The following is a 23,427-nucleotide window of genomic DNA, read 5'->3' as shown; positions in this document are numbered from 1 at the left end:
GTATGGGGGAAGGAAGCTCATTCCACAGTCCTGTGATAAGGTGTCACTCTTTCAGTGAGCCTTTGCCTCTGGACTGAGAGCTTTACACCACATGCTTCTTAGTTTCCCCCACCTCCTTGGGTGAGACAGGATGGTTAGAATGGGCTGGAGCTGGTTTTCTTCCCTCAAGTAGGTTAGGCTCTGATAAAACCCCAGCAAGTTTGACTCTGGTAAAATAGCTTCTCATAGATCAGGCCTTGTTAAGAAGGTCAAGAATGCTCTGGTGTATTTCAGAATGTTTCCTTTTCCCCAGTCCCCACCACCCCCCACCCACACTGGAAGCACACAGGGAATTTTCTCCAGTGTTCACTGTGAGGGCCTGTTAGAGCTCCTAGAGGTAAAACTCACCAAAGTGTGGGGTCCCTCTTATGACTGGGTCCCCCTATATAAGAGAGTTGTTCATGCCGAGCCTCCAACAGTTTGTCACATCCAGTTCAGGTTTTCCTCCTGGCATGGAGGTTTCTACTTAAGAGTTTTCTGCTCTGGTAAGTTGTGGTTGCATCTACCTTTTTGTCTCTTTTTACTTGTTAGGATGGAGTGGTGACTTCTAAGTTCCTTAAATGCCAAGCTGGAAACCAGAAGTCCCAAATTAATTTTTAATGTTTGTGTCACACAGGAGTTCTAGGTTCTGGATTTTATGGTTGCTTACTTTGGAAATTTTTGCTGTTTAACATTGGCTTTTCAGATGTTTTTGCTTTCTTAATTTGCTTTTTTTGCTTTGCGTAGGTGGCACAGGAATGGATCAGCTCTCCAAACAAAGAGAAATTCCATCAGTTGCATTTACGAAAATTTCCTTCTGAGTATAAAAAACACTGGGAGTTTGTGGGTAAGTTCTTTCTTATGTAACTTGAGCTATATCATATAGTAATTGGTGATTGCTGTTTGAAGGAACATAATAATTGTTTGAATTTTCTGGGATATAGGTTTCCTAAGGTGAATTTGTAACCTCTTACTAAGAATATGTTTAAAGTCTTTAATTAATGAGAATAATTACTGGGACAGTTATAAAATTCGTGGTTTTAACCATTGTGCAATCAAAATACCACAGGCCAAAGTGTCCCTAGATGCTGGGCAAGGGAGAGAGAAGGTGAGTGAGGGAGTTTGACTGGCGGGGGCGGAGGGGGCGTTGACATGATCATGCGTACAGATTCTGAGTTAATCTCTCTGCCGTCTCTGCTCTCACTTCATGAGTGGTCTGGAGCACGTGTCACGGTTATGTCTTAGTTATAAATAAACCAAGCATTTAGAACCCTTTAAAATAAAACGTATAAATTTTCCGTCTGCCTCCTTCCCCCTTGCAATCCATCCTACTCCACAGATTCACTTAAGGAAAAAAGCATGTACATATATTTGGGGGGAAAGGTATTATATGTTCACTGTAGAATATTCAGATAATATTAGCCAATAGTAAAATAAACATCACTCACAGTTCCCATCATTCAGAGATAATCCTATGAACGTAGTAGTGTATATCTTACTTTTAGACTTCCTTCTTGAGGGGGTGGGGGGGTTGGTAGGGTTATTTTACCTAAGTGACTGTTTTCATGTATTTATTCAGCAAATATTTACTGACTTTATACTACCTGATAGTGTATGATTCTAGATGCTAGGTATGTAGCTGTGATGAAAACATAAAATTCCACCTTCATGAAGCTTACATTTGACTTATTTTCACTTAATCTATTATAAATGTCTTTTTAGAGATAAATAATAATAGCATGTTCAGTGTATGTAGTTATTCCATTGTAAGTATATTCCATAGTTCTATTTAACCAGTAATTTCTAGTTAGACATGTACATTATTTATGGTTTTTTCCTGTTACACTGAATAAATCCCTTTGCTAGATCAGTGTGTGCATTTTAAGACTTTTGATTCATATTGCCTCTGTCTACCAAGAAGAATACGATTTTCACTTCTAACATAAGAATGTATCTCTTCTCATTTGCTAGTTTAAACTTTTCCCCCAGTTTTATATGGAAAATGTATCTCATTTGAGGTTGTAGTTTTTGTCCTCAAATCTTTATTGGTCTTTTGTATTCTTTGGGGGGCACGGATAATTGTCTGTTGATGCCTTTTGTCCTTTTTTTTTTTCTGTTAGGGAGGTTGTTTTCTTATTTGTGTGCATTGTTAATTTTTTTTCAATTTCATTATTTGCTGTTCAGCTTCACATGCAGTTTTTGAGGCAGACAGTTTTTATCTTCACATGTTCAAAAATACCGTATTTATTTCTTTACCATTCAGTTGGTTTTAGAAATCAGATAAATGCTTCCATATTTTCTTGTAGTAGTTTTATATTTCTTTTTAATGTTTAAATCACTGATTTATCTGCCGTTTATCTTGATGGTATGATAGAATCACATAACACTCTCGTGTCTGACTTCTTTCATGTAACATGTCTTCGTAATTCATCAGTTTTGTGTGCATCTTTGGTATTTTTTTTTCATTGCTGTGGTGGTATTTCAGTGTGTGACTATGTCACAATTTTACCGTTGATGGACATTTTTATTATTATTATTTTGAAGAAGTTTTTTTGGCAGTGCCATGTGGCTTGTGGGATCTTAGTTCCCTGACCAGGGATTGAACCCGGGCCACAGCAGTGAAAGCGCCGCCTCCTAACCACTGGATCGCCAGGGAACTCCCGTTAATGGACATTTTTTCCAGCAGTTTAGGTGTGTGTGTCAGGGCTCCCCAAGCCCATCCCCACGTTCAGTGATTTGCTAGGAGGACTCACAGGAATTGTATTCATGCTCATGGCTATGACTTACTGTGGCAAAAGGATACAAAGCAAAATTAGCCAAGGGAAAAAGCAAACCAGGAGCAAGTTTCCAAGAGTCCTTTCCCAGCGAAGTCACACAGGACGCACTTAACCTTCCCAGTAGTGAGGTGTGACACATTACCTACCAGGGAAGCTGAGACACTCAGTGCCTAAAACACCCTCTGCCTAGCTCAAATTCATGACTTTTCACAAGTAAAGTGGGTGTTCGACATAAGCTGTAGAGAAAAAATTTGGCAAACAGGTAAGGTACAGTGAGCCATTCTCATCAGCAAATGATGAGAGGTGTCCGGAAATCCAAGTTCCCAGATTCCAAGGGGGACCAACCTTGTAAGCAGGCCTTTCTAATGATAGCAGCCTCAGGCCTGCTTCTACACACAGCATTTTATGAATAATGCTACTATGATCATTCATGTGTCTCTTCATGTTATGCGAGGGCGTTTTTGTGGAGTCTGTCTCCTGAAGTGGGTCTCAGAGTCTCAGGGTATTATGTGTGAGCTTAACAAAAGTAGATAACGCCAAGCCAGTCATGCAAAATGACACGCCCCCACCAGCGTATGGAAGTCACGTTGCTCCATGTCTGTGCCAACACATTTGTGTTGATTGTGCTGTTCATTTTAGCCGTTGCAATGTGTGTGTATTGATGGCCATTTGTGGTTTTATTTTGTACTATCCTGGCTATCAGTGAGATTGAGCACCTTCTCGTATATTTAGTAGATGCTTAAGTAACCTCTTTGGGGAAGCACCTATTAAAGACTCTTGTTCATTTTCTGTTAGTTGTCTTTTTCTTACTGATTTGTAGCGAGTTCTTTATATAATCTGGATATAAACCATTCTCTCACTTTGGCTTGCATTATGACTCTCTTAGTGATGTGTTTAAAATTCTTATTTTATTCTTGTTTAGAATTTATTTTTTAACATAACAAACGCATCTATGTAGTTTTTACGGTTAATGGTCTGTGCCTCATTTAAGAAGCCTTTCCCTGCTGCAGGTCATAAATATATTATTTTAACATCTAGAACAGGTGTCAGCAAACCACAGCTTGCAGATCTACCCAGTATCCTGTTTTTATACTGCGGAAGAGTAAGGTTTTTTTTGTTTTGTTTTGTTTTTTTGCGGTACGCGGGCCTCTCACTGTTGTGGCCTCTCCCGTTGCGGAGCACAGGCTCCAGATGTGCAGGCTCAGCGGCCATGGCTCACAGGCCCAGCTGCTCTATGGCATGTGGGATCTTCCCAGACTGGGGCATGAACTCGTGTCCCCTGCATCGGCAGGTGGACTCTTAACCACTGCGCCACCAGGGAAGCCCTCTGAATTTTAACCATTTCCAATTTATCGTGATTTTTTTTTTTTTTCTATTTTTTTGCGGTACGCGGGCCTCTCACTGTTGTGGCCTCTCCCGTTGCGGAGCACAGGCTCCAGATGTGCAGGCTCAGCGGCCATGGCTCACAGGCCCAGCTGCTCTATGGCATGTGGGATCTTCCCAGACTGGGGCACGAACTCGTGTCCCCTGCATCGGCAGGCGGACTCTCAACCACTGCTCCACCAGGGAAGCCCTTTTTTAAGGTTTTGAAAAAAAGATTATGATGAATATGCAACAGTCACCATATGTGGCCTGCAAAGAAAAATCTGGCTCTTTACAGAAAGTTTGCCAATCCCTTTTCTAGAGGCTTCACTGTTTTGCCAACCTGGAATGGATTTTGTACACGAGTAAGATATAGGGGCCGTGTTTCATTTTTTTCCCTAATGGAGATGTTATTACCCCAGTAGTGTTTATTGAAAAGATTATCCTTTCTCCATGGTCTGCAGTGCCATATTTTTCATAAATCTAGTGTCCATTTAATGTACTGACCTTTTTCTGGACTCGTTTCTTCTTTATTGGATCATTTGCCTACCTCTCTGCCCATATCACGTTGCTTAATTTTACTTAATTAAGCTTTATTATAAACTTTAATGAGCAAGTCCGCCTACCTTGTTTTGCCTTAAGAGTATGTTGGCTATTCTTGTCCCTTTGCATTTCCATGTAAGTTTTAGAGAAAAAAAAAAATGTGGAAATTTGTTAAGAATTGACATCTTTCTAATACTGATTTGAATAAGATACATACATTCAGTTATTTAGGTTTACTTTCAGTAATGTTTTACAGTTTTCTAGGGAGAGGTTTTGCAGATCATCATTGGTTAGATTTTTTTTCTTTTGGTGTCATTTGTAATTATTTAAGTGACTATCTCTAAAAGATATGGACCTAAAAATTCATAGTAAAACATTATTTTGTTGCTAAAATATTAACCGTGCTTTCTTAATATTAGATAGCTAGACAGTGTTCAAGTTTTCAGTTTCCTCATAAAGAACAATTTATTTCAGCCTGTTTGAATTAAGATCCAAATTAGGTCCACTCATTGACATTGTTAATATGTCTTCTTCAATTATAATTGTCTCCTTCATGGATTTCCCCCCCCCTTTGTAATTTATTTGTTGAAGAAATTGTGTTGTTGACCCTGTAGAATTACTGTCTGTGTCTTGCTGATAGCATCCCCCTGGTGGTGTTTAGTATGTTTTTCAGTCCTTTGTATTTCTTGTAAATTGATAGTTGGATCTAGAGGCTTGATCAGATTCATTTGATCTAATATTTTTGGCAAAACTATTTCATAGCTGGGGTTGGTGTGTTCCTTTATCAGGAGGTGCTTGATCTTTAATTTCTCTTTTTGTAATATCTATAACCGTTGATCCTTAATGCCTAGATTAATTATTTTACTAAAGGATACAAAATCGTGATATTTTTATTTTGTCATTTCTTTATTAGCTGTTGTAGTTCTATAAAGAGAAAGTGCTCCATTTTATTTGATTACTCAGTAGTATACTTTATAAAGAAGGGTAGAATAAGTATTGATACTTGACTCCTGACCAGTTTTCAAAATGATGACTTAATTCTCTGCAAGTGCTGGGTTGACCAGTGAACTTTAAAAAAAATTTTTTTCGTTACAAACACATGGACTTAAATACACTTCTGTTTCAAGTCTTTGTAATTGGCTTCTTCAGGCCTAGGATGATAGGATGTGTTCTTCCAGAGAGGATTTTTTTGCTTCTGCCAGGATTCTGGGAGTACTAGCAATGTGGGGTCATCTTAATCTGGTTTAAAGAATTGAGCTTTCCTGAAGTACTCGGGTGAATTGAAGCTGCCTTCATTCTTGGGTGTAGTCCTTCATGGTCCCAACCTGAAGCTTGAGGGCTACCAGGATGCCTACTCTATCTGTGCAGGCCCTGGACTCCAGTTTTTATCTCTTTTTTTGTACAAGGCTATCCCAGGTACGGCTCAAATTCCTGGCTGCCCACTCCCTGAAGAGTTCAGATGTTTCTAGGGAAAATACTGGGCTGATCCCTATGGATTTCCACATTGTTCTGGATCTCAACAGAGTAATTCTTCATTGTTGTATTTGGTCTCTGTTGCCTTCAAATAGACATTTCTTACATGATGCATTTTTTAAATTCTTTTTTTTTTGCGGCACGCAGGCCTCTCACTGCTGTGGCCTCTCCCATTGTGGAGCACAGGCTCCGGATGCGCAGGCTCAGCAGCCATGGATCACGGGCCTAGCTGCTCCATGGCATGTGGGATCCTCCCGGACCAGGGTGCACGAACCCACGTCCCCTGCATCGGCAGGCGGACTCTCAACCACTGAGCCACCAGGGGAGCCCTAAAATTCTTTTTTGACTTAGTAGTTCAGTCTACTTAATCCTAGTACTTCGTGCTTTGGTTCAGTATGTTGTTGCTGGATTTGGCAGTTGGTACTGAACTTTTTAATTTTAGAGCTTGCTCTGTTTTCTCAGCCCCATTTATTTTACTACTGTCCTTTCCCCCTTGTTTGAAATGCCACTAGTAGGCTCAAAATTCGTATGTGTACATGGATCTGTTTCCAGATTTTCTTTTGGGATTTTCAAAGTAGGGCACAAAAGTGAAATTTTCTTGATTAAAAACTAAGATAAACTTCAAGGAAAAGAAATTTATTAGCTGCTTTTTAATATTATGACTTCATCTATTTTGGCTTTGTAGCAGTTTTTAAGAAGACTTTTATAATACTGTGTGATCAATATTTGACAATGCTGACTAGCTTAGACTGTCATTTTGAAGTATGTACAAAGTCCACTAGTGCTGTATACTTGCTTGAACTTAGTAAAAGGGTTTAATATCCTTTAATCTCATGTAAAATAATTCTGTTAGAATAAATGCTGATTTCTTGTTTTATAGTTTATCTTGAGGAATGTGAACTAGCTAAACAGCTTCATCCAAAGGAAAATGATTTGGTGTTTTTGATTCCTGAAAGACTAAATGGAGAGGAGGAGGACATAGAGAGAAATCGCACGCAAGATCCCTATGAATATTATTGTGGTTATGTTCATAAATTCCGCCGCACTTCAGTCAGTAAGTACCTAATGAGACATTGAGGCGAAATCTGTCAGCAGCTCATCTTTTAATTTCCCTCTAAATTAGGCTTTACTAGCCATGTATTTGCTATACATTTACCAGATGTATATTTGCTCGATGTTTACCAGACTGTATTTGCTAGGTTGACAGAGTCCTCTTTTAGTTTTTCTAGACTCAGCTGGAAAAGGCCCAGCATTTATTGCTTTAGACTTAGGATTTAAAACCTTTCTTTTGTAACGTCTTCTCCTTCTAGTAAATTCCTTCGTCTGTCAGTGTGTTTGTTATAAAACAGACAATTTGCAAACCATCTGTTTGTTAAATCACATTCCAGCCTTGGTTTTGTGGCTAATTATTGATGAGCAGACCAAACACATAACTAATTGTAAGGCAACTGGAGGGGTTTGCTGTTTCATCACTCCCATCCATCGTGTTGGAGGGACCTCTCTCCCTAAGGTAGCATAACAAAAATAATGTTAGCTTGAATTTAAGGACTACTGACTATGTGCCAGCCAGTGTGCCCTGTCCTTCCTGTGCACATTTATCATCTTTTCCCAGAGCCCTGCAAAGCAGAATGGTTTGTTCCCTGCTCATTGGGAAATCAGAGTTCAGGGATGTTAAGTAACTTATCCAAAGACATCCTTAGTATTAAACGCTAGGTCCAGAATTGAAACCTAATTTTGTTTGACTACGAAGTCCACACGCTTGATATATGCCAAGCTGCCTTTTTGACATTGCTGCTCTCTTAGTCTCTGTTATGTGAAGAGAATATGTGATCATTATTCCTTCACCTTTTTGCATCGTATCTTAAAAATAGCAACAAAGCTGTTAGAGTTTACCGTTGTGCCGCATCGTAACTGGTGTGCCATGTTTACTGTTGTGTGATCAGAGCTCAGTCCTTTATGCAAGATGAGTTTAGCAACAGGGATATATAGCTTCACCTGTGCTTTCAACTCTTAAAGTGGTTACATTTGCCAAAGTTCTGTTTCTAAGATTTAGAAACGGTTTCTGTCTCCTTCCCTGAACTCCTCATGCATCCAACTATCTGACATCTCCATTTGGAGATTATTAGACATTTCAAACCTACTCCAAAAAGAAACACTTGATTTACTGCCTGACATGTGCTGTTGCTTCGGTTTTTCCCAACTCAGCATGTGGGACCTCCATCCCATTCTTCCAGTTGCTCAGCCCAAAACCTCAGAGTCATCCTTGAGTCTTGCTTTCCCTCACACGCTCCATCTAATGCATCAGGAAATCCTGTCGGATCTTCCTTTGCCATATATCCTACATCCAAGCGCCACCTCTCCTGCTACCTCCTGGCCCACACGACCATTCACTTTTACCTAGATTTTAGCCTCTTAAGTTGTCTTTTTGTGCTTTTTCCATTGCAGTTTATTCTTCATTCTCAATAAGTGATTCATGTGTGAGTTAGCGCATGTCACTTTGTTCTGAAAATAATCCAGGCACCTCGCTGCCTCATTGTCTGTGCAGTTGCTGGTTCTCTGCCTGTGACCCACTTCCCCTGGTTACGGGCATGGCTCACTCACATAATGCCATGTCTCTGCTCAAATATCATATCAGGAAGACCTCCCCTGACTCTCCTGTCTACGATAGCACGCCCTCACAACCCTCATCACTTCCTCATCCCCCCTCTCGGCTTTTTCCTAACACTTACCGTCACCTGACATGTTTATTTGCTTATCTGCCCCCTTCTTCTAAAAAATAAGCCTCCAGAAGACAGGAACGTTGCCTGGTTCTTAGGAAGCAGTCAGTAGATACTTGTGAGAAAATTATTTAAATGATGTATAAAAAACATGTTACAGGGCTTCCCTGGTGGCGCAGTGGTTGAGAGTCCGCCTGCCGATGCAGGGGACACGGGTTCATGCCTCGGTCCGTGAAGATCCCACGTGCGCGGAGCGGCTGGGCCCGTGAGCCATGGCCGCTGAGCCTGCATGTCCGGAGCCTGTGCTCCGCAACGGGAGAGGCCACAACAGTGAGAGGCCCACGTACTGCACAAAAAGAAAAAAAAAAGTTACAAAACATGTTGTTCTGAGTAACCTTTTTAACTGGACACTGTTATTCACTGGTAACTGAAATTGCCTTTTCTCCTTCTTGATAATAGTGCATAATGGGAAATCTGAGTGTTCCGTTTCCATCCAGACTCAACATAATTTACCAGTCAATTTAAATGAATTCGTGAAATGTCTTGTAATCAGCTCTCTGGTGACTACACAAAGGAAGTTGAAAGCCATGTCTTTGCTGAGTGGTCGGAACCAACTGGCCAGAGCCGTTCTGAATCCAAACCCCATGGACTTCTGTACAAAAGATTTACTAACTACAGCATCTGAGAAAATTGTGAGTGATAGTCATTTGATAACAGGGAAAGTCAGAACATTTCATGTCAGGATGTTAAAGCATCATGTTATTTTTATCTGTCACACATTCCCTTTTGTCTACAACAAAGACATAGTCACCATGTGTGCCCAGTGATATATTTAATATTACAAAGTAGTTCTCTGTGTTAGGTTAGTCAGCTTACCTCAGGAAAAAAGGTGGAGTGCAAAAAGGAATTGAAAATATGCTTGAAGAGCAACATTAAAATGTGAGGTGAACATCCTACTTAACTGTTTGTTAGGTGATTAAATGCAGGAGTAAGAGTAGGTTTAATGGAATGAATTTTGCATTTGAATGATCAGTGGAGCATTGACTGGTATTGTTGCCAGTGTGACAACGAAGTTGTGATTTTGTGTGAACACATATTTCTCACTGTTGTAAGAGTTGTGTGTAAGTTCCAGGAAATTAACACAGAGACAGGCGGAAGGAAAGGAATGTTATTTGAACCCCTGTCTTGTGTTAGGGCTTTCATATGCATTTTCTCAGTCAGTTCTTGTTGTAGTTTATCTTATGACAGGGCCGAAAGTCAGCTCATCACAGGAGATGAACTGTGCCGAAGCACAGCAGTAGAGGGCTGCCGCTGGCTCGGGCAGAACAGCGCCGTCTGTCCTGCTGTGGTAGCTTTTATTAAAGCATTATCTAGGTTTACACTTTAAGACTTGTTTTCTTAACATTTCAGAAATGTCAAAGCAGCAGCCTATGTTTTTATTAATTATAGAAGCAATAACTGGCTTCCGTGAGCACCTGCCGCGCTTCGTCCTTGAGCGCAAAAGCAGCACAGGGTTCCCGCCATTATTCTGATTATACTGACGCAGCACAAGGACATCTCCTCGCGTTCCCACCACTCTGATTATACTGAGGACATCTCATGGATCAGTGTCCAAAGCACTCAGTGCTTCTTCGCAGGCCCCCGGTTTGCCGGGGTTGGGGGGTGCTCAAAGCAATCAGGACTGTTTGCAGTTCTGGCTTATTCGCCAGCCCCCAGTTTGCTGGGGCGGGGGGGGCTCATGGGTCACGTCTGCTTTCCATGTCCTCAGTTATTCCACTACAGTTCTCACCCTCTAAGGAATCCCGGATTTAATGATCGACAAAGGCTGAAGCCCAGAGAGGTTAGGAGTTTAGAGACCTAGCTTTTGAGTGAAACTGAGGTGTAGACTCAAATCTGACCCAAAATCCATGCTTTTTCGACTGTATGACTTGTGTTAGGAAAGGAAATCTTGGAATGTTTTTACTGTCTAAAGAGAGAATTGACTAAAATGGGAAGAACCACAGAATAAAAAGAAAAAAAGTGCAAAACAATTTATTGTGATCAGCTTTATAAGAATCACAAATAAAAATATAGTTGTTGTAGTTGTAGGTGGACTGAGGCCTGTAGACACTCATCAGTAGCTCTTTCCAGTAGTGAAAGTGGTTCTTAGATTAAGGGTCATTTTGGGGTCTTGCCTGATCATCACCAAAGCTTCTGTCTGACAAAGGTCAGCAGATTCAAACAGATGCCTTCCACTCTCTTGCTCTCCTGTGCCTTCACAGGAAGAACCACTCGTTCTCACTAATGTCTTTTGTATAGATTGCCCACCTAAGAGATTTCAATGAAGACCAAAAGAAAGCAATAGAAACTGCATATGCCATGGTGAAACACTCCCCAGCAGTTGCCAAGATCTGTCTGATTCATGGACCACCCGGGACAGGAAAATCAAAAACCATTGTGGGCCTCCTGTACCGCCTACTGACAGAGGTAGGGTGTGCGCGAGGGCATCTGTGCCTTTAATTGAGTATGTTGTTTTACTTTAACTAACGTGTAAATAAGTACTAAAGTGCGTTTTTTCCCTTCACTTTTGTGTATCTTTTTGATACTGTGTGGAACTATATCAGATAAAGCGGTAGCAGAGGTAGAGAAGATTATAAGAAATAAAAGGAACAGAAAATGTTATCTTGTGTGAAACTAATGCTAAGGGCTAGAATGGTGGTCTTCGGGCTTTATTATAGGTCACAGCTAATCCCAGGAGACCATCTTGAATGTATTTCTGGGCTACATTTTGAACATTGAATAAAATAAGTGGATAGTAAGGTAAGGCTCAGAGAAGTTACGATAAAATTTTATGCCAGAGTAGTTTTTTGGGGGGGGCGGTGGTGGCGGGCACGCCATGTGGGATCTTAGTTCCCCGACCAGGGATCGAACCTGGGCCCTTGGCTGTAAGAGCACCGCATCCTAACCACTCGTTTGCCAGGGAATTCCCTGCCAGAGTAATTTTTTAACATCAATGTAAGATGTAGGTGCTTTTATTTACTTTTAACTATTTATTAGGGGAACTTTCAAATATATGTGGCAGTAGAGAAGAACTATAACGCTGCATAATAGAGCTCATCAGTATTTTTTGTTTGTTTGTTTGGTGCAAATTGTCGAACCAGAGGAGGGGACATTCAGATGAGAACTCCAATGCCAAAATCAAACAAAACCGTGTCCTTGTGTGTGCGCCTTCCAATGCAGCTGTTGATGAACTTATGAAAAAAATTATCCTTCAATTCAAAGAGAAGTGTAAAGACAAGAAGAATCCTTTGGGTATGATACTTATGTGGGCTTTTAATTTGTTTTTGTTTTCAATGTTTAGTGTGGGTAACCTTGGATGACAAAGAGCAAGCCAGTTCTGGTAATTTTTTCTACTTGAGGCTGTGGCCTATGTGTACTTACTGGTTTGTTTAATGAATATTTTGGAGCATTTATTCTGTGCCAGGCCCTGTGCTATGTACTGAGGTTTCAACAGTGAAACCCTCAAAGAGACAGGAAGTGGATGGATCAGTGGGCAATCATACTGTAAAGGTAGAAGCTCTATAATAGGAGTAAAATGTGGGTAGTTTGAAACACCTTAGAGCAGCCCTTGATTCAGTTGTGTAAGGGTTCGGGAAGACTTTTAGAGGAAATGATATCTAAGATGAAACTTGGAAGAGCAATGAGGCCGTGAAGTGGGGAGAGGACTCTCATGGAACTTACTGTAAATAAAAAGGACCAGAAGCCAGAGAACCATGGATGGTTCAGTATAGCTAGAATATAATGAGCTCCACCAAGGCAAGGGCTTTTAAAAATGTGTTCACTGTAGTAACCCCAGTGCCTGGAACAGTGCCTGGCACTCAGTTGGGACTTAGTAGATGTTTAGTGACGCAAAAGCTAGAGCAGTCATCACTTATGGTTACCGAGTGCTCAGTACGTGTCAGTACTCTCAGAGTAATCCTCTGAGCCACGCAATAAATAACCTATCTACATTTTATAGGTGGAGAAGCTGAAGAGTTGAGATGTAAAGTATACCACAGGGATAAGTCTTTTCAGTACAGTTGACAGATTGAAGAGCATTGCCACCGAGGATTCGGGATGCTTGAGTGAATGTGTAAAGTCATTTCTGTGCACTTAACCTTAACACCTGCTCTCACACCAGCCATCCTGAGTGGCGTGGTTGTGGCTCTGGGTCGGGCTGCTCTTCTAAGCACATGTATCTTGTCTTCCCTAACCAAATTTTATTTTCCTTGAGGTTACCTGGCAGTGACCTAAATCAGTTATGATTCAGTTGGGCTGCAAATAAAAGACACTCCAAGTACAGTGGCTTAACTATGATAGAAGTTTATTTCCTTCTTACTCAGAAGCCCAGAGATGGACAGTTGAGGGATGATACTGGCCTGATGACTCTGCTTCCGAGTCTTCAGAGACCTAGGGTCTTTCTACCTTGTTGCTCTACTACGTGTGACCCCCCCACTCCTTAGTTCACCTCATGGTCAGAAATGGCTGCTCCAGCACCAGTAGTCACATCTAGCAAGTGCAAGGAAAAGGGGACAGATATACTAGCCGTGCTTTAAGAAAAGTTCTGAGACGCTGCCAGTAGCACCTCTGCTTATTTCCTTTTGGCCAGAACTTAGTCCCATGGCCACACCAGCTGCAAGAGCAGGTGGGATGTGTCGTCTTTATTCGGAGGGATCACACACGTGTTTCCTTTATTGCATATGTATTAGCTACATGTAGAATTCATTTGCTTTTAAAACTTAAAATGCATTGTCAACTGCAGCTTTTCTACTCACCATTATGTTTGTGGGAACTGTGGCCTTATGTCTCGCTGTATATGGATGCGGTCATTCATGTCAGCCGCTATAGGGCGTTTCATCATATGAGTGCACGGTTTATTCGTTATCCATTGATAGCAGTGTAAGTTCTTTTCCATTTTTTTTTTTTTGTTGTTGTTATTTCAAACTTTATTCCTGTACTTGTGCCTGTTTCTCCAGTGCAGGATGAAAACGTTTACTGCAGTGACTGAGTTGTATTGTGTTGTACTATACAGCAGCTGAAGGGAGCACACTGGAGTACTGTGTCCTTACTCACGTCTCCTGAGTATTCATACAGGCTGCTAGGGCAGTGCTTTCACACTGTGGCTTGTGACTAGGTTAGTGGATTGTGAAATCAGTTTAGGGAGATCAGAACCAGCATACTTAAACAAGATAAGATAGAATAGAAGAGAACAGAAAAGATTAGAGTGTAGGTAGTGAGGGGTAAGTATTGTTTTGTGAAACCTGTTTTACTGGTGAGGTATGAGTGTACTGGCTTTCAATGTGAAGTGTACCTTATACTATAGATCACGGTCAAAAGAGTTTATAAAAACACTGGTCTAGTGTATATATACCTAGAAATGAAAATGCTGGGTTGAAGGATTTGTGCAGCCTCTAGATAGGGCCCGGTTCTGCTCCAAAGTGGTTGTATCAAATTATACAACCGAGAACAGTTCCCACGCGGTTTTCACTTTCCTTTCCCTGAGGGAGGGTTAATAAGCACTTTTTCAAGTGTGGGTTGACAACACAAGAAGGCTGGGACGAAGGTGGCACAAGTGTCGTGTCTAGGTTGGATTTTTAAATTTTTTTGTTAGAGAGGAAATGAAGTCTCTTGTCAGTAAAGACAGCTTTTTTCTTCTTTTTCAGTACTTTCATTTTTGCTTCTTTTCACTATGTCCAGTGGTCCTGGGTGTCCTTTAAGGAAATACCTTGGACATCTCACCATTAAGTGTGATGTTTGTTTCTGGGGTTTGGTATATACCCTTTTATCAGGTTAAAAAAGTCCCCGTCTAATTAGAGGTTTTTTTAATGACTGGGTGTTGAATTTTATTGCATGCAGTTTTTTTTTCCATTCATATCCCCCCTCCCCCCAACCGCGCAGCAATGGAAGCACAGAGTCCTAACCAGGGAATTCTGCTTTTCTTTCCTTCCTTCCTTCCTTCCTTCCTTCCTTCCTTCCTTCCTCCCTCCCTCCTGGATCTTAGTTCCCCGACCAGGGTTTGAACCCAGGCCCACGGCAGTGAAAGTGCCGAGTCCCAACCACTGGACTGCCAGGGAATTCCCTACAATGCTTTTCTAATGTGAAAATATCTTTGATTCCTAGAATAAGGTCAACTTGGTTGTGTACTATTATTTTTTAACACATTGCTGGATTGCTATTGATTTTTTTTTTTTTTGCGGTACACGGGCCTCTCACTGTTGTGGCCTCTCCCGTTGCAGAGCACAGGCTCCGGACGCGCAGGCTCAGCGGCCATGGCTCACGGGCCCAGCCGCTCCGCGGCATGTGGGATCTTCCCGGACTGGGGCACGAACCCGTGTCCCCCGCATCAGCAGGTGGACTCTCAACCACTGCGCCACTGGGGAAGCCCTGCTATTGATTTTTTTAAATGAGGCCAGCCTGTAATTTTTCTTTGTCATATCTTTGGTTTTAGTATTGAAGTTATACAGACTTTAAAAATGAAGTTATACAGACATTTATTTGGAATGTTTCATATAAGACAGAGAATACCTGTTACTTGAAGGTTAATTTGTTTTTAGTGTTGTTTTTTGGGGGGACTTCTTGTTTGTTTGTTTTTTGTCTATTTTTTGACAGATGGATAAGTTTCTGTCTGCTGAATGTCTTTAATTTGTTGGTTTATTCAAGTTTTCTACATTTGAGTGAGTTTTGCTAATTCATATTATTCAAGAAAAATCTCCACTTCACCTTAGGTTTTCAAATATATTGGTATAACATTGTTCACTGTATTCTCATTTTAAAAATCTCACCTGTATTTTGGTTGGGTCACCTTTGTCATTCTCTGTATTATGTATTTAGACTCTAAGTCCACATGTGGCATGGGCCTATAGTTGGAAAGTCCTCGAAGAGAGTTTATTTTTTTCCCAGCTAAGCCCAGGCCAAGATAGATTCATGTCTTTTTCATCCCTCCACCTCTTCCATGCCCTCTTGCTTTCTAGTGGGCTTTAAAATCCAAGCCCCCATTATAAAATTTCTATATGTTGATTGGAATGGTAGTTTTGCTGTTGTAGATATTTGTCAAACTCCGTAGAACTAAGGATTTTTAAATCTTTGCATTTTATTGTATGTAAATTAAAAAACAAACACCTAAGCACCTAGAGAGTGACCAGCCCTCACCCTGTTCCCTCCAGGGAAGCCACAGCAGCTCAGGGGCTTTCACCTCTGGTTTTCACCTTTCTCTTTGTTTTTGGCCCCTAGGAATTTCTCTTACATCCTTCTGAGCTCACCCTGCATTTTAAAGGATGTCTGTTTTAATTTCTGGAGCATTTTTAGGTGCTTATAGTGGGTATAAATCTCATCCACCTTTCTGGTAGAAACACAGGTTAGCAATTTTGAAACCTTCAAGTAAATGTTGGTCAGAGAAGATGGCTTCAAATTTTAGAAGAATGAGCTGAACTAGGAACAGAAATATGTGTAGACAGCTGTATAATGAGCTCATTTATTCATTGAACATACGTTTATTGTACTTACGTGCCAGCTGCTGTTCTAGGCAGTGACCAAAACAAAACCTGGTTCTTATAGGACTTGGATTCAGTGGAGGGAGTTAGCAAACAAGTATGTGATGTGTCAGATTGGGATAAGAGCTAATAAACGCTGCATGATTGCTATAGTTTAGTTCAGTGAAGCAGTGGGAGATTGTTAGATTAAATAATACCTGAAATGTGCTAACCTAAAATTAAAATGTGGTTAATAAACCAGTTAAATGATGCTGACAGTTTTTGGAATTACCGTATTCCAGAATTTCCAGCTTCTTGTGTCCCTTAGATCCTGGAGTGGCATTGTGATGTGGAGCAGTTTCAAAACCTTGGTTCTCAGTATCCTGCAGAAAGCATATGATGGTCGCGTAAGATTCTGTTTGGGGAATTCAGACATGTATTAATAGATAAAAGTCTTCATCTTCGAAATATCCTATGGTCAAGAAATTTGTTTTATTTTCACTCGCCATTTCCCAAATACATTTTACCATGGAGTGATGTATAGAACATAGTTTGAGAAGCATTAGTGTAATAGAATCTCAGCTCTGCAGTGTACTGTTTATGCAACCTCAGTAGCTTTTATTAGGTGGAAATAGGTCCTTGCCTTATAGGATTCTTATGAAGCAAATCTAAAAGAATGTGTGTGGGACCTCTAGTGCAGTTCCAGGTATTTGGTTGATTAATAGTTCATGTTAGCTCCTTTCTCTGACTGTTAATATATTTGCTTAGAAATAGTTATTATGTACAGAAACTGACAGTGTTCTTATTAATCTCTAAGTGTGACTTTTATCAACAGGAAACTGTGGAGATATAAATTTACTACGTCTAGGTCCAGAAAAGTCTATTAATGCTGAGGTCCTAAAATTCAGTTTGGACAGCCAAGTTAACCACAGAATGAGTAAGTACTGAATAAAGGTATATATTAATTGATTTCTGTTTCTTTTTGTATGGTAGAAAATGGCGTGGGCATTAGAGGTAATTTGGAGACCCTAGAAGTAGTCTAGTTTTGGAAGCTAGTTTTTCTTCTCATTGTGTATGCATATGTATATATTCGTTAGAATGAGCAGTTGTTTATCTTTTATTTTATTTATTTTTTTTTAAAGAAAAAGAATTACCTTCTCATATTCAGGAGATGCATAGAAGAAAGGAATTTCTAGATCATCAACTAGATGAACTTTCCCGCCAGCGTGCTTTATGCCGAGGTGGAAGGGAGCTACAGGTATCTAAACATTTCTTGATCAGTGTTTTTTAATAGCTCGTAGATAAACTAGTTGGTGAGTATTTGATGCAATTCTTTCATTGTGGAATAGCATAATTTGTGTATAAAAATGTACACAGGGCTTCCCTGGTGGCGCAGTGGTTGAGAGTCCACCTGCCGATGCAGGGGACACGGGTTCGTGCCCCGGTCCGGGAAGATCCCACATGCCGCGGAGCGGCTGGGCCCGTGAGCCATGGCCGCTGAGCCTGCGCGTCCGGAGCCTGTGCTCCGCAGCGGGAGAGGCCACAACAGTGAGAGGCCCGCGTACTGCACACACACACACACACACACAAAAATGTACACAGAAATGGTATGCCTTACATTAGGGGTTAAACTTTTCTTAAAAGAACAAGATAGTAAATATTTTAGACTTTGCAGGCCATGTGGAGTCTGTTTTAGCCACTGAACGCCACTGTTAATGGCATGAAGGCAGAGTAGGTAACACATAAGTGATGCCCCAAGGGTTGGCCTGCTTAAGCAGAAAGAGCATACCTGCAGTACCCTGAACAGAACTGAATCATACACAGTATTAAGGATTTATTGGACTTCCCTGGTGGTCCAGTGGTTAAGAATCTGCACTTAACACTGAAGGGAGCTCAGGTTCGATCCCTGCTCAGGGAACTAGGGATCCCTCATGCCGCACAGTGTGGCCACAAAAAAAAAAAAAAAATGGATTTATTGGACTTCCCTGGTGGTCCAGTGGTTAAGAATCTGCACTTAACACTGAAGGGAGCTCAGGTTCGATCCCTGCTCAGGGAACTAGGGATCCCTCATGCCGCACAGTGTGGCAAAAAAAAAAAAAAAAAAAAAAAGAATTTATCAAATTAACACCTACGAATTGAAACATGGGGTGCTTTATAATGAGCTGATGTTTAAAAACAGACCACAAGAGAAATCGAAATCGAAACAGAGAAGTTTATTTTCACAGGTCTTGAAGAAGGTATAAGGCATGCCTTGTGGGGCGTGACAGGCAGGTCAAGGGAGAGTGCAGAGAGAGAGGCAGGCCCTGGCGCACATGTCATTATCAGAGTCCATGGGTGGAGTACTTTGGGGTTCCCAGGCTAGGGCTGGATTGGCCAATTTTAACCAAAAGAGCAGGGTTTTGGTAAGTTGCTTGGAGGGTCTTATCTAAAGGGCATATAAGGGGAAGGCACTGGATGGCAGGGGAGACTGTTGATCACAAGAGCTTATGTTGGCTGGTGGGCTGGTGACTCCACAGGCTGCCGTCTAGGGCGTGCGTGTGTGTGAAGGGGCCTAGAGTTAGTTTGGGGTCTCTGCAGGCTGCTTGGCCAAACAAAAATGGATGCCAGGGCAGCAGTACCATGGAGTAGCTTAGCTAAACTCTGACACACAGCAATACAGGAAGACTCGTATAGAGAAAACACACTGGGTGAATCAGTTTTTCATTGGTAAAGTACTGGCTCACCCTTTTGAAATGTGAGGCAGTCCACTGGAAAGCATTTTAAAACGCTTAATTTAATTTTAATGATGGCATTCTGATTTTTTCCAGAGGCAAGAATTAGATGAAAAAATTGTCAAAGTTTCAAAAGAAAGGCAGGAGCTTGCTTCTAAAGTTAAAGAGGTAAGTAGTTCACCTGTAGCATTTTCCTGGTATTACTTTTTCTTTTTTTTTAACTTACGAAATAGTTCAGACAACCTATGGTCTTTTCTCAATTACATTTAAAAATTTGGGGGAATTCCCTGGCTGTCCAGTGGTTAGGACTCTGTGCTTCCATTGCAGGGGGTGTGGGTGTGATCCCTGGTCAGGGAACTAGATCCCGTGTGCTGCAACTAAGAGCCCGCATGCCACAACTAAAAGATCCCTCATGCCGCAACTAAAGATCCCACACGCTGCAGGGAAGATCCCACATGCCACAACTAAGACCCAGCGTAGCCAAATAAATAAATAAATATTTGAAAATACAGGAAAAAAATTACATGTCTGAATTCAGGTAGAGTGACAGTGGCTGGGATGTGGCCCAAGAAATACAAGCACCTTTTTTCTCAGTTTTTGGCTGAAAGCACATACTCTTTTTACTTGTTTTTGATGACAAAAATCCTTCTATAATATGTATAACTTTTCCCAGTATTCTCTGGATATAAAAGTATCAACTAACATTTAGATTGGTCAAAGCTAGGATGAGCCAGGTGTGTACCCCGTCACCATCAACTAAGACCCAGCGTAGCCAAATAAATAAATAAATATTTGAAAATACAGGAAAAAAATTACATGTCTGAATTCAGGTAGAGTGACAGTGGCTGGGATGTGGCCCAAGAAATACAAGCACCTTTTTTCTCAGTTTTTGGCTGAAAGCACATACTCTTTTTACTTGTTTTTGATGACAAAAATCCTTCTATAATATGTATAACTTTTCCCAGTATTCTCTGGATATAAAAGTATCAACTAACATTTAGATTGGTCAAAGCTAGGATGAGCCAGGTGTGTACCCCGTCCTTAATGAAATGAATTGGGGGTCAGGGAAAGAGAGGGTAATACTCAACCGGTAATGGTATTTGTATTTTTGAGCTGAGGTTTTTCTCTTGAATGTATTATTGACCTTCTCTGTGTGGCTAAATAAGTATAATTGAACTTAATGCATATTTCCACTAGCAGTTTGTTTATTAAAAATTATGTGGAAAGCTTTTTATTATAACTTTAAGCTGAGCCCAAAATTAATCTTCCCATGTTTAAGGATGAATTCCAGGTTTACCAGTATTATGGTTTTTGCCACTGATCACGTTGTTCTGTGGGCCATTAAATTAATTGTACTTGGCAGTTTTACTCATTAGATGGCTGAGAGGAGAGGTATGTGACAGTTAACATGTGAGCACCAGAAGGCCACAGTCACCACCCTCTTCTCACAACACACGCCGTGGCATCCATGGTTGAATCTATCATATGTTCAGGGATGATTCACGACAGCTTTTTCAGGAGGGGAAATAGGCTAACTGAATCTCTGATGAGAGTACTAGTTTATTAATTTGAACACTGAATGATACGCATTGTGAGGTGTCATTCATACTGTCAGTCTCCATCACAGTTTATTCCATTATAGTCTGGACCAAGGTTGTAGGATTCTACTGTGGAAGTAGAATGCTTGTCAGTTTCACAGGCGTTTTTGTTGGTACTAGCCCTTATAAAAGAGAGAACAATATTACGTACTTAAAAACTAACAGAAAAGGGTATGTTCAGGCTTAGTTCTGATCCTGGTTTTACTCAGATAATTGCTTCACAATCCTGGTTTTACTCAGATAATTGCTTCACAGCTCAGTAGAATTACTTAATCTTTGCTTATTCTGATACCTCCCCTCATACATCAGGCTGTAAGAATTGTAATCCACTTCGTCCAAATTAAACCCTGAATAAATTTTTCTTAATGTGCTTATTAACTCATGTTCTGAGATTAGACTCCACTGCAAAGTGTTCTTTCTGGTGGCTTCTGATTATCTTGAATGTTTCTGCTGTTTCCTAGGTTTGAGGTTCCTACCTTTTACTAGACATTATCCTGCCACATAATGAGTGTAGTTAGGAATTTATATACAACTGAATGTTGATTAACTTTTATTCTCTTAGGTTCAAGGACGCCCACAAAAGACACAGAACACCATCATCTTAGAGTCCCACATCATCTGCTGCACACTGAGCACGAGTGGTGGTTTGCTGCTCGAGGCTGCTTTCCGTGGGCAAGGGGGTGTCCCCTTTAGTTGCGTCATTGTTGATGAGGTCAGTAAGCAGTCGGCCATACAGCTTTGCCTAGGAGTAAGTCTTAGATGAAGAGTGGCTGCCGAGATGTTGGCAAAGTGGTCTTTGCATCTGATTTTGACCTGCCATTACGTGTGTATTCCCTTACGTTGGAATGTGCTGCTAGTGGCCCACCACGATGAAAATTACTTTTTCAGTATTGGGGCTGTAGTCTTAGGGGTTCCTGATTGTTCTTCATAAAATCCCTCCCAAGGATTATTGTAGCTCTTGTTGGGATATCTCTGGTTACCTTTTGAAGCATTTTTAATATAACTCTGGACAGCTCTGAGCCACCATATTTTCAGCTGATATCTTTATTCCTACTTCATTCATTGAGCAAACATTTATTGGGTACCTACTATTTGCCAGGATGTAGAGCTAGAAGACAAAAGAGATGGAAAATGAGGTACAGAGAACCCATCCAGGAGATCCAAGATCCAGTATTCACCAAAACGAAGGAATAGAAAAGATGGAAGTGATGAAATAATTGAAGGAAATGCCATTGAATTGAAAAGAAGCTTGAGTCTTGCAACTGAAGCGGCCTACTGAGGAAGAAGGAAGAGAGTGGGATGGGGGTGGGACACACAGACACGCAATCCCCTGAGGCATGTGCCCAGCGGGGACAAAGAAGACAAACTGGGGATGTGACATGGCCCTTCTAGCTTATGGCTGCTTCCCAAGTGGTAGTGGCACCTGAGTGGTGGCTGACTTCAAAACGTGTGTGGGGTTTTTTTCCCCCGCTTGGCGTTTAGAATGTTTTTGTTGTTTTGTTTTCTAACCAAAGAAAGCTCTTATTTTTGATCTTTGGTGCAGAAGGAGAAAGTGTATGTTTCTGAATGGTTAGGACTCTTATGAATTGGATAGACTGTGTATGGATAAATAAATAATAGAGATAATTCTGATTATGTCTCCATTCTGTACTCTCTTACCAAGGCCGGACAGTCTTGTGAAGTTGAAACTCTTACTCCGCTCATCCATCGTTGCAACAAGCTCATCCTCGTAGGAGATCCTAAGCAGCTCCCTCCCACAGTCATTTCTGTGGTACGTTTTTTCACATTCGTGTTGCTTTAAAGTGGAAGGGGCTTGTTTGGGTTTTTTTTGTTTTGGGCGGTGGGGCAGTCTTTCTTGGATCATCTCTTATTTGCAGGGAAGAACAGGGAATGGCTGAGAAAAGAGAACCACTGTTGAGAGCCTTCATAGTAAAGGTCTCCGGAGATGTTCCTCTGTTCATAATGTGCTTATGCGTGTGTGACAGGAGCCGTGTGAGTGTCACAGGCCAGAAGTTTAGGAGGAGGACGTCCCATGTGCAGTGAGCTGTTCCTTTGGGAAAGGCAGTGTGCAGCTGTTCTAAGGGCTGTATCTGATTTATTTTAGTAACATAAACACCAAAACAATAATAAAAGAAAAACTTTAAAAGCAAGGAAAAGAATCCAACCTCCTGATGTATATTTAAATATGTGCAAATTTGAGGAAAACAGTATAAAGAGAAATTATTCTTACAGTAACGTTTTCAATTTTAGGATTCTGTATCCTATAGCGCGGGAGAATGCCAGCGTCCCTCACATCCTCTGAAAGGGAAGGTGGTGAAAGGAAGGAGGTTGTGGGCTGTGCTTGTGGGAAGATGAGCACCAAAGTTGTGGTCCCCTTCACTTTGCTTCTTAAATCTCACTAAAGATGGGTCCTAGAAATGCACAGCAGAATCAGGATTCAGATGTTTTGGGTAATCTTCATAGGTCTAGATGATGGTTTTGAAATTTAATGAAATTTGAGCATTTTACTGATACATAATTTGTACAAATAGAGAGTAGTGGCTGCATAAACAGTCCCAGAGAACAGACCATTTTCACAGCATTTCTGTTACGTTATGGAAAGAAAGCAAGTTGTTTTTGTTACTACTGTTCTTTGACTTTGGAATCATCAAAATGATAGTGCAGTTCTTTGACATCTGAACACGCGTGCATGACTGTTCAAGGGAGTAGCCTAGGAGCGCCCGCATCCCTGAGTGAAAACC

General features: G+C 41.0%; 1 protein-coding gene across 3 annotated transcripts in view; it reads left to right on the top strand.

Annotated features, from left to right (window-relative positions):
* The window catches only part of SETX (senataxin), a 74,480-nt gene that overhangs the window by 37,277 nt on the left and 13,776 nt on the right, over positions 1 to 23,427 (top strand). For all 3 annotated transcript variants that reach the window (XM_024762110.1, XM_024762111.1, XM_024762109.1), the window contains exons 11-20: positions 766 to 865; positions 7,054 to 7,227; positions 9,350 to 9,582; positions 11,189 to 11,356; positions 12,031 to 12,181; positions 17,213 to 17,314; positions 17,520 to 17,635; positions 19,185 to 19,256; positions 21,249 to 21,398; positions 22,350 to 22,457. In XM_024762110.1, the coding sequence (XP_024617878.1) occupies positions 766 to 865; positions 7,054 to 7,227; positions 9,350 to 9,582; positions 11,189 to 11,356; positions 12,031 to 12,181; positions 17,213 to 17,314; positions 17,520 to 17,635; positions 19,185 to 19,256; positions 21,249 to 21,398; positions 22,350 to 22,457 (1,374 nt within the window). The remainder of the gene's footprint in view (positions 1 to 765; positions 866 to 7,053; positions 7,228 to 9,349; positions 9,583 to 11,188; positions 11,357 to 12,030; positions 12,182 to 17,212; positions 17,315 to 17,519; positions 17,636 to 19,184; positions 19,257 to 21,248; positions 21,399 to 22,349; positions 22,458 to 23,427) is intronic.

The sequence above is a fragment of the Neophocaena asiaeorientalis genome, unplaced genomic scaffold, assembly GCF_003031525.2.
Source record: "Neophocaena asiaeorientalis asiaeorientalis breed wild unplaced genomic scaffold, Neophocaena_asiaeorientalis_V1.1 scaffold78, whole genome shotgun sequence".
NCBI lineage: Eukaryota > Metazoa > Chordata > Mammalia > Artiodactyla > Phocoenidae > Neophocaena > Neophocaena asiaeorientalis.
The sequence above is the reverse complement of the archived record's forward strand: the minus strand, read 5'-3'. Positions and strand labels throughout refer to the sequence as shown.